This window comes from Python bivittatus, unplaced genomic scaffold, assembly GCF_059951505.1.
Source record: "Python bivittatus isolate LINGU-HERP-01145 unplaced genomic scaffold, Pbiv_v1 ctg000980_np1212, whole genome shotgun sequence".
NCBI classification, from domain to species: Eukaryota; Metazoa; Chordata; class Lepidosauria; order Squamata; family Pythonidae; genus Python; species Python bivittatus.
Window position 1 is genome coordinate 43,959,023 of NW_028277125.1, and position 14,743 is coordinate 43,973,765.

Below are 14,743 nucleotides of genomic sequence, written 5' to 3' on the forward strand. Positions count from 1 at the left end.
ATGAGTTCAATAAGAAGAAATTTTATAAAAATATGCTGTGGCTGAATTCTTTCTTTTTTAAAAAAAGGCCTCCACTGGCTTCTGGATGTACTTTTTACATTCAGAAAAGAGTTGTTGGAAACTAATGATTGTGGTTTTGAAAGAGACATGTTAAGAAAATCCTGCAGCTCTTTTGTTAGTAAACCTTGCATTAATAAAGCAGGTAAAATGCAGTACCTACAATATTATTTAGCAGCCTATTAGCTATTTAATGAATTCAGTGCTAGGCTAGATTCTGAAAAGATTCTGTACAACATTCCCATTCCTACTGTAAATTAGACAGTAAATTTTATTTGTAAATTTGTTTCCTTTTTTCCATGTGCAAGTTTCCCCACTGCTAATAAGACAATGCAGTTGTTTAGTGAAGATCATTGATACTCTGACCTTGTTGGATCAATATATACTTTTTCTGATTTTGCAAGTTTAACATTTCAAATTTCAAATCATATGACTCGAGTATCCTGTAAACAAGTGCATGGCACAGAGATAGTAGGCACTTATAGAATATTTAAAAAATTATAGTGCAGGCCTAAGCTTTAATCTGTCATTTACTGCCAAGCTTTAATCTGCCATTTGCTTGAGATGAGAGGCAAACCTGGATGACCATTACAAGATGGTCTTCAAGGTGAATTTTGAAGCCTTGTTCTAAGGAATCCTTTGTTCTAAGGATTCCTTGGATCTTCAATCCAATCAATCTTGGATCTTCAAATGCCTTTTTTTTTTTTTTTTTGGTCTGCACAAAGATGTATGGTCATGAAAATGTCACATTTAAGAATAGTGTTAGACAATGTTCGCCTTAAAATATTCAGTTTTACAAATAAGTACATAATAGATTTTTCCTGCTAACCTGGGCCTATGGGAGGATACTTGAGTGACCTGACAAGCTACATTCCCAAAGAAGTAATGAAAAGCTAAGGAAATCTAGTGAACTTTGCCCACTGGTAAAAGTTGCTGATGTTTCTGTTCACTATCACTGTGGCTTCCAAAACACTTGTTTAATGTTTTTAAAGAGGCTATGTAAGTACCTAATTGGTTTGCTAAAGTCTTGACAGGTCCATGAAATGATCTGCATGGTATCTTAGATAGTGCAAGTAGGATGAAAACCTATATAGCTTTTTCTTACAATCTGGTCATCTTAAAGCAGTGTTTCTCAACTCCGGAACTTTAAGATGTGTGGACTTCAATTCCCAGACTTCCCCAGCCAGCCATGCTGGTTAGAGAATTCTGGGAGTTGAAGTCCACACATCTTAAAGTTCCTGAGGTTGAGAAACACTGCCTTCAATATAGGTAGGAATATATACAGTACTGTACATATCAAAACCTTACTCATTCATTTGGTTCTTGTCAGTGTCAGCAAAAATAGTCTTGTTTTGTGTTGCTGAACAGGCAGTACGTTTAGCAAGTTATTTTTGGTGGCTCAAAAGCATTTCAGGGATATACAAAGATCTCTTCTAGTGTCAAATGATACAAATAGATAAAAGCAATCACTATAATGTAAGGCAAAGCATTATGGCAAAAAATACGAATAAATTGGTCTTGTATTAAGCACTAGTGTAACCATAGATGATCAGTAATTGTTAGGAGTAGGTGAGAGGTCATGTAGAGAGATGTGGGGTGCTTTACCTCTTCTCCATGCTCAGCACTGAAAACAAGCTGAAAGCACAGGAAGGTCCTTCCTCTGTTCCCCATATAAAATGAGGACTCAGAAAGCTGACCAGTTTTTCTAAATAGCATCTTCATGGTTAACATAAAAGTTCCTCAACTTGTGATTGTATGAAGCTATGTTCCCACAATCTGAATGACCCATTCTTTTGTCTCTCTCAGTCACCTGACTCACCTATGACTGTCAATAACACATGCACAGGCACTGCTATGGATAGACTCAGGGGGGTTCTTCATCCCCATCTCTTTCTAATCCCTTTTTACCCCCATGTAGTCATAGGATGAAAAGTGGCAAAAAGACAGCAACAGTAGTTATTTGAAAAAACAGGGCCTCTTAGGATGTCATCACAGTCTCAAAGAGTGAGGAGAGTTCATTAATTCCTTAGTAATGTCAGGGGAAAAACCACATTAAACATGGGAGGCAGACACATCATAAAACAAGTCACTTCAAAGTTCTAAAAGCTTTATTAAATGTTAGTTCAACAAGCAAGTAAAATTCAACCAATAGCATACATGGTACTCACTTAGATTCACATTGCAGTGTCGTGTCCATTTTAATCGAGCCGTCAGGTAGACAGCTTGACTAAAATGGTACCGACCCCCTCAGATGCAATCCTTTTTATCCTTTGAAACCACAAACCACAGACATGACTCCTAGGTTTTGCAAATGATTCGTAACGTCCTTGGTGCTAATTTTACCATACCTTCCCGTTCTATTCCCATCAGCAAGTTGCTTAGTCTTGCATTTGACTTTTCCTGTCATTGCCCTACAGGTCACAAGAAGCTAACTTGGCTTTATTAAATGCAATCAAAACTAACATTAAAACATATAGAAGGCTACTAAAATTTTCCTCTCACAGTAAGTAGCTTGTATGATATAAGGCAACTTAGGTTAACTGTAAGCAAGATTGAATCAGTTGGGTGCAAAATCTAAGCCCTTCTGGGTTAATTAAGTGGAGTATTTATGCAGAAGAGAGATAGTACAACATGCTTGTCTTTTCTTACATGACCCAGTTAAGCATATCATGTGAATTGGGCCAGTCTTTGCTTCATGAGACATAGTGTCTTAATTGGACATACTGTTAATTGAACAAGCACTGAGTGACAGGTTACACTGGACTTTAAAGTACATGTATTTCGGTATTTTTTTTTCCTGTGTAAAAATTGAAATAGAAATTAACTATTTCAATTCCTTTTCTCTTAGGAGTGAAAGCTGGGACATGCTCCATCTTAGATGTTGTGGAAACCTTGGGGTAAGTAGATCACAGCAACAATTCCCTGCTCTAGAAAGTATATATGCTGGTGTCCAGTATGTCTCTATTATTGGAGTAATGGAGCAACATAAAGAAGGATATTAAAATTTTATTCTTAAAATTAAAAAAAATCAGTGTGATTGAATGATGCAGTCAGTGAATATTGACAAGAAGCAGGTGTGTTTGAATCAGAGGTAGCTCTGAGGACAACTATAACAAAAAAGAGAACCTTGCCCATTTCCTTCTATATTGTTTATTTCATCTTGTAATTTTTTCTTTGAGAGTTTCTTCTGCAGTCTTTGTTTAGCACTGATGTATACTGTGCTATCCAAAGTAATATAGTATGAGGGATATTTAAATCTTCACAAGTGTACTTTCATTCATGTAATATACACAAAAAGATTAGATATAATACTCTCTTTGTACATATACTATACAATACTATTCCAAAACAAAGAACTGGTTTTACTAGAGCTAAAAGAACTGCAATATGGAGGTAGAGCAAATGACAGGTGGATGTTGGGGTGGGGGAAGGAAGATGGAGGGAAGATCAGATGGACTTCGGTGGGTATGCTGCAGTTGAATTCAAGTGTGATAATGATTACAGGGAGGACAGTAATGGGAAGATTTGGCTGGTGGGCCAGCATGCAGGTCATGCAGAGGAGGAGGGCCAGAGTGTACTCCTTAAGACTTCTCTGGATTTATTGTGGCCAAAACCCAGATGAAATTAAATGACTGGATCATGACCTGCCTGGAATGGTTTGGCCAAACCTTTGAGACACAGTGTGTTTAGTCTATGCAAAATACATTTTTCTCTTTATGTAAACTGTTAATGATAAATATATTCCATAAGATTATTCTTATTTAATGGCTAGCTTCTGGATTTTAAAATTTACCTTATATGATGTCCTGCTGTTTCATGAATAGAAATGGTTTTTGTCCTTCTTGTCATTATTTGGAAAAGGAGGGATCACGTGGATGTTTCTTCATTGCTGAATGAGAAACTGAGCTGTATGTTGGTGGCATATCCTTCACTTCTGTTTCATACTATCATCAAACTCGATGTGGTGCATGTTCCTACTCACCTATGTTTGCTATTATTAGGCACATGGAACATTTTGGAAGTTACACAAAGTGTATCTCATTGCATATCAGCCTGAAAACTGTCTTCCATTCCGTTCCATATATCTAGAAAATAATTACTCTTTAACTTCATAGGATTACTTTTATAATAAATATGCATAAAATGACTGTTCTTGTCTAAACTTAGCAAAAAAAAAAAAGGATTGTGGGGAGTGAATGTAAGGAAAATAATGCAATGACACAGAATATGATCATGCTAATTAATGTGATTTCTCAGAGGGAAGGAGCATATAGAATTATGAGACTTCCAAAACTCTGAGGTTGTAAGACTTTGAAACTGATTGTTTTTTACTGGTATATACAGAATATTTTAAAATCCTGTTTAACACAGCTGTTTCTCTTCAATTACAAGCCGCCTTAATCTGATCTGTATTTTAAGTTTCCCTGGACAGAAATGTTTTGAGTCATTCTGAGCATATAATAGTAGGATTAGACTTATATCATGAATATATTTTCCTTGCTAGCTGGCAGGTCTCAAAGTCATTTCCAGTACACTTCCCTCATACAGTGAAGATTTAGAATCCACATTTCCATGAGAAGTCATAGCTTTTTGCCACATAAAAATCTCTCTATTCTGGGGACAGAAAATTTGAGTCCTTTAAATCTTGAAACAAAACAGGAGAAGGGAATTGAGATAGTTGTTTCTGGACCAAAGTTGAAGAAAGAAAGGACTACAGTAACATTGTTCCCACAGAGCCTCAGATTAAAGTTAGAATTTTCAGATAAAAGGAAGCAGGGAATCCTTGCTTCAAGAAAAATGGCTATTTTTGTAAAAAATGGATACATGTCCCACCAGAATTTGCTTTAGATTCTTTCTTTATTTTTATTCTTTGTAGTGCTAAGTCAAACTAATTATGGGTTTTTAAAATGATTATTTATCTGTATAAGTAGTGAATCCTATATAATTTCAGCCTTCAGGCTGAGCATGACGATATTTGTATGTATGATCTTATGAGCTGTAATAAATTGAACTCCCTGCAGCATCTCTTTTGAGATTCTGCCAAGACATTTTCATTTTGTAGCAGATCAGCACCATCTTGTGATCTCCCTGAAAGTTTTCTTTTGCATTGTCTTGTAGATTTTTAGTTCAGTTACTGAACCTGAACAAGATAACTGTGTAAATTCTTTTCTACAACATTGAATGTATGCATTTTAAGGTATAATGTAAAAATGCAATTTTTTATCTATCTATCTATTTAGACTAGGGATAAGGGGATGACACCAGCTGAGATGCCCCCAAAAGATAGGTTGTGTCAACAGGAATTACCAAGGCTCCCTCAAAGCAGGAAGTGAAATCAGGGTGTGAAAGCTCAGAGGGCTTCTGGTAGGAGATGTTTGAGAGCCCCAACTTTCCAACCTACAGGCTCAGTCATTCTGCTGAACCTTATTACTAAGAAACAATAGCTGGCTACTAAGCTAAGACACAATTTGTCAACAGCCAAATAAAAGGGAGGGAATTGGCCACTTAGTTAGGTGACCTCTTTTGGGTGAGCCCCAGAAAAACTCTGAGTTAGTTGAAGAATGTAGGAAGGACATCTCAAAGAACATTTCTTGTCTGAAAGGAATAAAGAAATAATGTGGCAGTGAAGGATCAGAAAATGTATGTATGTGCTAACAGTAATTTGTTATCTGGGCAATTTCTGATGCAATAGAATTTTAATTGTGACTGATCGAGTAAGAGAAGTCTCCCCACTCCAACTTACTCCTGGTAATACAATATTTTTCTCTTTTCCTATTGTATGGTTCTTAAACATTTCCTCTATTTTTTGTTTCTAATACAGATCCCCTCTTAAGAATGAAGATCCTCAAGTGCGGGCACAGGGTATTCAAGTGCTCTCTGAGGTCCTCCTGCAGTGTTACTCCCTCCTCCAAGAGCAGGAAGGTGAGACAAAATATAATCATAGTGAGCTAGATTTCCTCTCTATGCACAGAACTGACCTCAGCTTTTACACAGTGTTGTGATCAGGAGCATATGTGTAGGCAGATATAATTCAATGACTTGGTAGTCTTTGACATGTGGTGTACCCTTTTGGGGCAAAACGGGGCTGTAGGGTCATATATGCAGCTATTTTATTTTATTTTATTTGTGTGTGTGTGTGTGTGTATACATATACATACATATCTATATATATAATTTAGAGAGAAATAATGTTTTAATGTTGTGTAGTTCTTTGCATTTATTGTTTGTTTTTGTGTTGTACGCCACTCAGAGTCACACTCTCTGAGTTGAATGGCCCTATAAATCCATTAAATAAATAAATTCATTAACAGCCCCTCCCCCATCTTTACGAATGCTTAAACTGCAGTGTAATTTACTTTTTAGTTTATCTCGCCTTTGTGGCAGTTTTGAGTGTCTGAAGGCATTTAGATGCACTGCTCCACTGTTAACTAGTGGGTATATGACAAACAATTCTGTTTATTTAGAGAAGATGAAGCATGTTAGATATTAATATCTCATATGCATTTGGAGCACAGCTGAAGAGTAGAGCTATACAGCATTTTGAATCTGAAGGCAAAAAGGTACTTTGGAGTGAGAGCAGAGCACTATTGTGGCAGTAGCTGCACAATCCATGGGAAAATCACATTGCTGTAATAGTTTGTGCCCCTGCATACTTAGTGCATCTTTTTGCCTTGAAATCTAAAGCACTGCATGCCCCTACTAAAGAGTGAGGTGGATAGTTTGTAATTTTAACAGGGCAGTGAACTGTAGTGACACAAAAGAAGAGGGGTTGATTGAATTGTTTGACTGTCCTGGATTGAGAATCCATTATGAATTTGGAATTTCTGACTGTATTTGCAAACATATATAAACTGTATTCTATCCTGGAGACAGAGATCCATGCCATCCCTGACAGTGCTCATCACTGAGTATTTTCTCAGAGTCTCTGCTTCTTAATGTGGCTTACAGCTGTCTGGAGAGAACATTCCTTCCTGTATTTGCCACCCCAAGAACAAATGATTGGAACTATGATTCTGCAATGAGCAATGTGCTTTGTGATAAGTGGCTGGTTACTTGCAGTTGCCTTCTGGAGTTTTTCTTTGTTGTAGGGACTCTATATTTATCTATCATCAAATGTTTTGATGAATGTGGGATTATTCAAGAGAAGAAGATTCCCATATTACTGAGCAATCTGTGATACTTCTTTACTGTCCATTTCTGTCCTGTGGTGTCAGGCCTGACCAAGACGTCAATTTATCACATTTAATTCCCAATTTGTGATATGAAAATTTGCTTACTAATGTAGCATAGTGACTAATAATGTTTATATTGTTAATTATAATAATAATATTTTTTATTCTAGTGACTCACCTTGTCTTGTTCTACGAGAACCGTCTGAAAGATAATCACCTTGTTATTCCTTCTGTACTGCAGGGACTGAATGCTCTGGTGAGAATTTACAATCAGTGATATATACTCCATTTTGTGAAATTTCCAGGATCCAAGTGACAGCAGGCAATCTTAAAATGCTGGAAGGGACCAAGGGTAGCAGTAGGTGGGATGATGATGTAAAATGGTTGGGATGTTGTCTCATATATGGAGAGAACTTTTTTCCCTAGAGGTTGGGGCTTCTTTTTTTAACAAAAGTCTGTGTTAGGACTTACTCTGCATTGGTGTGTTGAAAGCAGTAGAAAAACACACAATCAATTTTGGCAATTGCACCATCAAAAACTAATGCCAGAGAGGTCTCAGGCTGCGAAAAAGGGGGTGGATGTGGGCTATATGAACTTAGCAGCTAAGGGTAGGAGAGTGGCAGTTTTGGCTTATTTAACTTAGGCCAATAGAAATTGCTGTGGGAGCAACTAATTAATGAGGTAGTGAAATAACATTTTTTTGGGAATATTCTTGGTGTATATGAGGTCCTATTGCTCGGTGCTTATTTATTTTTCTCAATGTAATGTATTTTGCCTGTTTCTATGGTAATATATGGCAAAATTTTACAGTTTGTAAACAAGTTTTCCATAATAGGCTTTCTTTATGTCTTAAATACATGGCATTTGGAAGCCCAGAGTGAACAGAAATCATATTAAAAAATTAATTGGAATTCAAAATTTTTTTACATTTATTTTCAACAAAACATGTGAATCTCAAAAATATCACAAGTAATAAATATAATTTTTAATGTGTCCTATGAGCATGCTTGTTAACAGAAGTTTATAGAGATAAGAGATAATATGCTAAGTCTGCCCTGCTGATAAGGGCACATGCAATCCATTACTGCTTTCTTGGAAGTGCAAAGAAAAAATGAATGAATAGAGTATGTTGAGCAATGAATAAGATATGGGCAAGGAGAAGATGTCTGGATAAAAATGTAAGGGACTGGAAATAAAAAAGACAAAAACAGTAAGGCAGAATATATTTGTACTAACAATACGTTGCTGATTCTGAGTCTGCCTTCCACTGATCTGAGACTCACTGAAGAAAGTTCAGAAAGAAAACTTCTCATGGAAGTGGGTTACTTTTAAAAAAATAATTTAGAAATATTTTATGAAGTTTCTAAAGTTGTGAGTAAAACAGTAATGCGTACTAAATAATTTACTCTAAAAATGAAATCTGTAACTATCTTTGAATACTGATGGATATACATTCAGATTATTATTAAAAAACACATATACCTTTTCTATAAAATAAGTAATAGAATCTTCCTGACAGAGAGTTCTGACTTAATCATGATTTAAATCAAATCTACTTTGCTAAGGTCCTGAGTTTGATCCTGGAAGTTATTGCAGATAGCATCTCTTAATGAAGGTGGGCATTTACCATAATTTTTCTTGCCTTTAGAGCAAGTGTGTAGTGTTAGCTGCAGGACTGGCAGTGTCTGTTCTCAAAGCTATCTTCCAGGAGGTTCACGTTCAGGTAAGCATAGGAAGTCCTTTACATTCGGGATATGTGATTTAACATTCCTTTCCACAATCAGTATTATTGAACTGGTTATATAGCATCTTGTGCCTGCTATGCTTGCAGTGATTCACATGCGTATGTAGCTAGGGCCTTTCTTCTGTATTGGTGTCAGGGACTGAATATATCACATTCTGCTAAAGAATCTTTATAATCCTATCCATTACAAGTTGAATTCTTGTTCTGAATCCCTTGATAATATTGTTAAAGAAGGGGTGTTCTTACATGGTCTGTTCAGTGGCTGTGGCATATATACTGCAGATATGACTTATTAGATACTACATTAATTGTCAGTTCAAATCAGTTTCCTCCATAAACTTGCTTAGTTGCCTTTGGCATATTCTTTCTTACATTCTGTTTTTTGAATGATGTCCTTATTTAATAGAATAGTTAAAGCAAGGACAAAATGAGGCTGGGTAACTTTTTTAAAATTATTTTTTATCCTGCCAAATGGTCCATTGATTCCCATGAATTAGAGCAGGTCAAATGTTTTAAATACCTGGGCATAGTATTTCAGGCCTCTAGGAAATTAACAGCCCAGATAAATTATGCCACTTCCATGGCCCAAAAGAGCACACAAACAATAACCAAGTTTTATAGGCAACAGGGCACAAATTACATCCCAGCAGCAATCAAACTGTTTATGGCTAAAACAGTTGCCCAACTATTATATGGGATACAACTTGGCCCATATACAAACTTAAGGGTTTATGAAGCAATTCAATCTAATTTCCTTAGGATTCTGTTCGGTACCCCAAAATGCACCCCTAATGCAGTCTTGAGGCTTGAAGCTAACGTGCCAAGCATTAAGGCTGAGGCCTGAACCAGGATTTTAATCTCAGGTCTCAGAATCATGTTTGACCCTGCTGGCCTGATGCTTCTGCTGTTGTCAGACAGCTACCAATCTCATTGGCGCCGTACTTGTTCAGAAGAACTTTGCAGCCTTGGCCTATCTCCAGAATATTTAGGCCAATTAACCCTGGAAAAGGCCAAATCAATAACAAAAGAAAGAATTAGGGACATCGATCGCCAAAATGATATCACCAGTGCTCCTGAATTCTACCACCAATTGTTATATAGCCACAAGCCCTCTACTGTAGGGTATCTATATAATCTAATCCTAAGCAAATATAGATGGGCCTTTTCCAGAGCCTGCTTTGATGCCTTCCCTTCAGCACTGCTGGCAGGAAGATTTCATGGGACTCCTTATTTACAGAGACTTTGCCTTTGTGGATCCAGGGAGGTAGAAATTCTTGCTCATGTCCTTTTACGGTGTCCTTTTTATGATGCCCCAAGACATGCTCTAATTTCTCCATCTCCAAATTTGAGGGCCGTACTGATAAATTTTATGTTTATTACTTTTTAAGGGATGCTGACTCGACACTCACATACCAGGTGGCCAGATATCTTTTTTATGTTATACAATTGCGCAAAACTTTTAATTAGTTATGCTGCTTTACTGTTTTATTCTTTTCTTCCTCCCCGATAATAAATTGTATTGTTTATTTTTACAAAGGCTGGTCAAAGACCATAATAAAGATATTTGATTTGATTCTTTCTTATATTCTGTTTCTTGAATGATGTCCTATTTAATAGAACAGTTAAAGCAAGGACAAAATGAGGCTGGGTAACTTTTTAAAATTATTTTTTATCCCGCCTTTATTATTTTTATAAATAACTCAAGGCAGCGAACATACCTAATACTCCTTCCTCCTCCTATTTTTCCCACAACAACAACCCTATGAGGTAAGTTGGGCTGAGTGAGTATGACTGGTCTGAAGTCACCCAATCGGCTTTCATGCCTAAGGTGGGACTAGGACTCACAGGTAGTCCTCAACTTACAACCACAATTGGGACTGGAACTTCCGCTGCTAAGTGATGCAGTCATTAAGTGAGTCATGCCCGATTTTACAACCTTTTTGCTGCGGTCGCTAAGCAAATCACCATGGTCATTAAGCATATCACACGGTCGTTAAGTGAATCTGGCTTCCCCCATTGACTTTGTTGGAAGCCCCCTGGGAAGGTCGCAAATGGCGATCATGTGACCCCGGGATGCTACAACCGTGGTAAATATATGTTGGTTGCCAAATGCCTGAATTTTGATCACATGACTGCAGGGATGCTGCAGTGGTCATAAGTGTGAGGACTGGTAATAAATCACTTTTTCAGCACCGTTGTAACTTTGAACAGTTGTTAAATGAATGGTCATAAGTCAAGGACTACCTGTACACCAAACTGGTCTAGTGACTTATTTGAGTCTTCAGATTAAATCTAAAACTATTAGCGTTACATGTCTTACATGTTTGAATATGATATGTGAGAGGATGCTCTTGTGTGCAATCCACTTAAATTGTAACTGAAATATCTTGGGGGGCTCACAAGGGGCAGCAGAGTATGTAGAGCTGCACTGGGACTGAAAATGAGTCTCTGCACTAGTACAGATTGTAGGCATAAGCTTTGACTTGCATTTAATAGTTCTGAATTGTCCTCTGTGGCAGTAGATAAAGTACAGATATATTTATCTTAGGAGAAATTAAAATAAGAAATGAATCTAATAAAATATGATTCTAGGAATATATGAATGTAATAATTATTTATTTTCATAGCCGTGCTTTTCTTATGTTTTGTTTTAGTCTTTGCTACAGTTGAATCGCCATACAGTCTACAGTATCATCACTAACTTCATGAGCAACCGAGAGGCAGGTGAGAAGACTATATTTGGAAGTAATTGAGTCACATGTCCATCTCGAAAACCCTGGGATCTTATTTGCTGCTTTCTTCCACAGAGCTAAAAAGTTTGGGTGCTGATTTCACCTTGGGCTTTATCCAGGTGATGGATGGAGAAAAGGACCCACGCAACCTGTTAATAGCCTTCCAGATTGTTCGAGACATCATTGTAAAGGGCTATGCACTAGGTAAATTCAACTCAAGGTGAAGCTGATCATCCAAAGAAAAGCTTGTGTTATCCATTATAACATGTGCAAAATTTATTAATCCAGGAATGAACAGTTTGGTGAAAAAGGCTGCTGTACAAAAGAAGAAATATTCAAGTTCTTTCCAGATCATGCCACTGGAGGGGGATGGTGGAGCTGTTCACTGATTTCCAGAAGCATGTCCTTCGAACTAGAAGCTTTTGAGGCATTCCAAATGAAACAAGTGTGTTTCGGCCAGTTTACCCCTCAAAATATCTCACAAAACTTCCAGTTTGATGATTTGTTTCTGAAAACTGTAAATCAGCCCTCTGGAATGTCATGGTCCAAATGGAAACAGAATGTTCTGGAACTTTCTGGCAAGGGCTATATCCAGATTTGAAGATTTTGGAAATCTCTAATTCTTACCCTGCCTCTTAGTTGTGAGAATATATTCTTGGAGGGATATTGAACATGGAAGGTAGCTAAAATACACTTAAATTAAAAACCATTGAATCAAAGCTATAGATTGTCTTGTGTCAAGCTCTAAGACTAATTTTCTTCTGAGTTGTGGGTAATCACAATTATATTACCAGGTGAACTGCAAATATAGAGCCTGTCTAGAGTTTGAACCTCTGTCATTTGCTGTGACTTCATGTGAAATTGTGACTATGTACATTCAGAGGTGGTCATACTGTTATGTTTAATTTGCAGGACCCTTTGCAGAAGAGCTGTTTGAGGTGACTTCCTGCTACTTCCCTATTGACTTTACCCCTGTGAGTGAATTGTTCAGATGACAAGTTTGTCTTCTAACTAGTTCTCATATTGAAATATGGGTGCTGAAACATAATATAAAGTCTATTATGAAGGGTATTTGTATGAAGAAGGCTTTATTCAGCATGCCCAGGGTGGTTGGGTGAACAAGGTGGCTTTCATAAAGCTTTCAATCCCTAATTTTGTTCTAGCCCTCCAATGATCCTCATGGAATCCAGAGAGAAGACCTGATTTTCAGTCTGCGGGCAGTGCTGACCTCTACCACCGTTTTTGCTGAAGTATGGCAGTTGTGTTCAGCAGTTGGGGGTGTTGGACAATGGGAAAAGGAACATGAATTTTTGTGACACACACATTGTTTTTCTCTTAAATTACAGCTTATTGTTACAGTGGTTTTCAAGTAAACTGTAACTCTCCTGCTCCCATCCTTCCTGATTCACACAGGTGTTCCTTATTACAACTTTGATATGCTCACTATGTTAGACAGCTTTTCATTTCTTGGGCTTGCTTTTAGCCTAAACAGAAGGTGGGACAGAGGCAAAAATAACTCTTTTCTGAGCCTTTTGGAATTCCAGCACCTTAGTCAGGCTCTCCTTTCCCAATACCGCAGCCTTTTTCACCAGCTAGTTTGTTCTGAGGATCTTTCTGATCCTGCTTGCTCCTGCTGGGGCTTCAGCTGCAGATTCCTCCTCTAACTACTGTATGCTTGGATTCACACAACACAAATACAACACCAAAGCATTCATCAATCTCCACCATTGCCTAACAGATCTGCCCTTTTATACATTGCTCACTGGTGTCCTAATTAGGCAAGAAGCTTTTCAGTGTCTACATGTTACTTTGCATGGACGTAGCACACAGAAAAAAGTCCTCAGCCTTGGGACCAATCTGTAATACCCATATCATTCAGATCATCTCATCCTGCCACAAGAGGCAGAAAATAAATCCATCAATACTGGTCTTTGGCAAAGATTTCTGATTCTTAATTTGTTAATAACAAAGGAAATTGCTCCTGGTAAAGTCACCTTCAAGCCTTAACTTCTGGTAACTTATGTGGATGCATCCATGTGGTTTTCTTGGCATGATGCAGAAGTAGTTTAGCACTGTCTTCCAGAATGTGTAGTGATGGCCTGGCTTAGCCTATAGCCCTGGAATTCCCAGCTGGTCTCCAGTCCTGGAACTAACCAGGGCTGACCGTGCTTAGCTTTTAGATCAGCCAAGGATAACTAAGTCATGCTATGTGCTGAAGACCAATACACAGCTTAAATATATACAGTGGTACCTTGGGTCACAAATGCTTCTGTTCACGACCAATTCGGGTCACGAACAGCACTGTTCGCAAAATTTTGCTTCCGTTCGCGAACTCCGCATCAGGTGACGAACAGGATCCGCGGCCATTTTCCCTGCCGTGACACATGGTCGTGGCTTCCTGTAGGGAGGGGGACTCTCCCTCCAAACAATAACCACCTCCCCACCCACCTTCCTGTCCTCCACGCCTCAAGCAAGGTTAGGGTTGTCTCTCTTCATAGTGTACTGTACTGTACTGTACTTTGTGTCATATTTTTGTTGTTTAAAAAAAAAATACATATGGTTCAGAACGGATTAACCGTATTTACACCGAACCTTATGGGAAAATTTGATTCGGTTGGCAACCAAAATTGGTTGGCAACCAAATTCGTAGGGGTCAGAACAGATTAAACGTATTTACATTGAACCTTATGGGAAAATTTGATTCGGGTCGCAACCAATTTGGGTCGCGACCAGAGTCGCGGAATGAATTAAGTTCGTGACCCGAGGTACCACTGTATATTGTATCTCCAAAATATGCTTTTCAACACCTTTTCCTCCTACAGTTCCTACTGCCATTGCTCATTGAGAAAATAGATTCTGATGTGCAAAGTGCCAAGCTGGATTCCCTGCAAACTCTGGTGAGAACACTCCGCAGTTATAATTAAATTTGCCTGTGAGCCATGGGAATTAGTTTTTATGCCCAAATGGTAGAAGGTATAGGTGCTGGGACTGCTTCTTACCTGGCAGTTAACACACACAGCTAATTATTTCTATGTGAA

The 14,743-nt window shown here is 37.8% G+C and overlaps 1 protein-coding gene across 1 annotated transcript in view; it reads left to right on the forward strand.

Moving 5' to 3' along the window:
- MMS19 (MMS19 cytosolic iron-sulfur assembly component) overlaps positions 1 to 14,743 on the forward strand; it is a 29,520-nt gene that overhangs the window by 1,990 nt on the left and 12,787 nt on the right. The window contains exons 2-10 of the mRNA XM_007419894.4: positions 2,906 to 2,954; positions 5,879 to 5,979; positions 7,400 to 7,485; positions 8,878 to 8,952; positions 11,628 to 11,697; positions 11,781 to 11,909; positions 12,618 to 12,679; positions 12,869 to 12,955; positions 14,528 to 14,602. Of these exons, the coding sequence (XP_007419956.2) occupies positions 2,906 to 2,954; positions 5,879 to 5,979; positions 7,400 to 7,485; positions 8,878 to 8,952; positions 11,628 to 11,697; positions 11,781 to 11,909; positions 12,618 to 12,679; positions 12,869 to 12,955; positions 14,528 to 14,602 (734 nt within the window). The remainder of the gene's footprint in view (positions 1 to 2,905; positions 2,955 to 5,878; positions 5,980 to 7,399; positions 7,486 to 8,877; positions 8,953 to 11,627; positions 11,698 to 11,780; positions 11,910 to 12,617; positions 12,680 to 12,868; positions 12,956 to 14,527; positions 14,603 to 14,743) is intronic.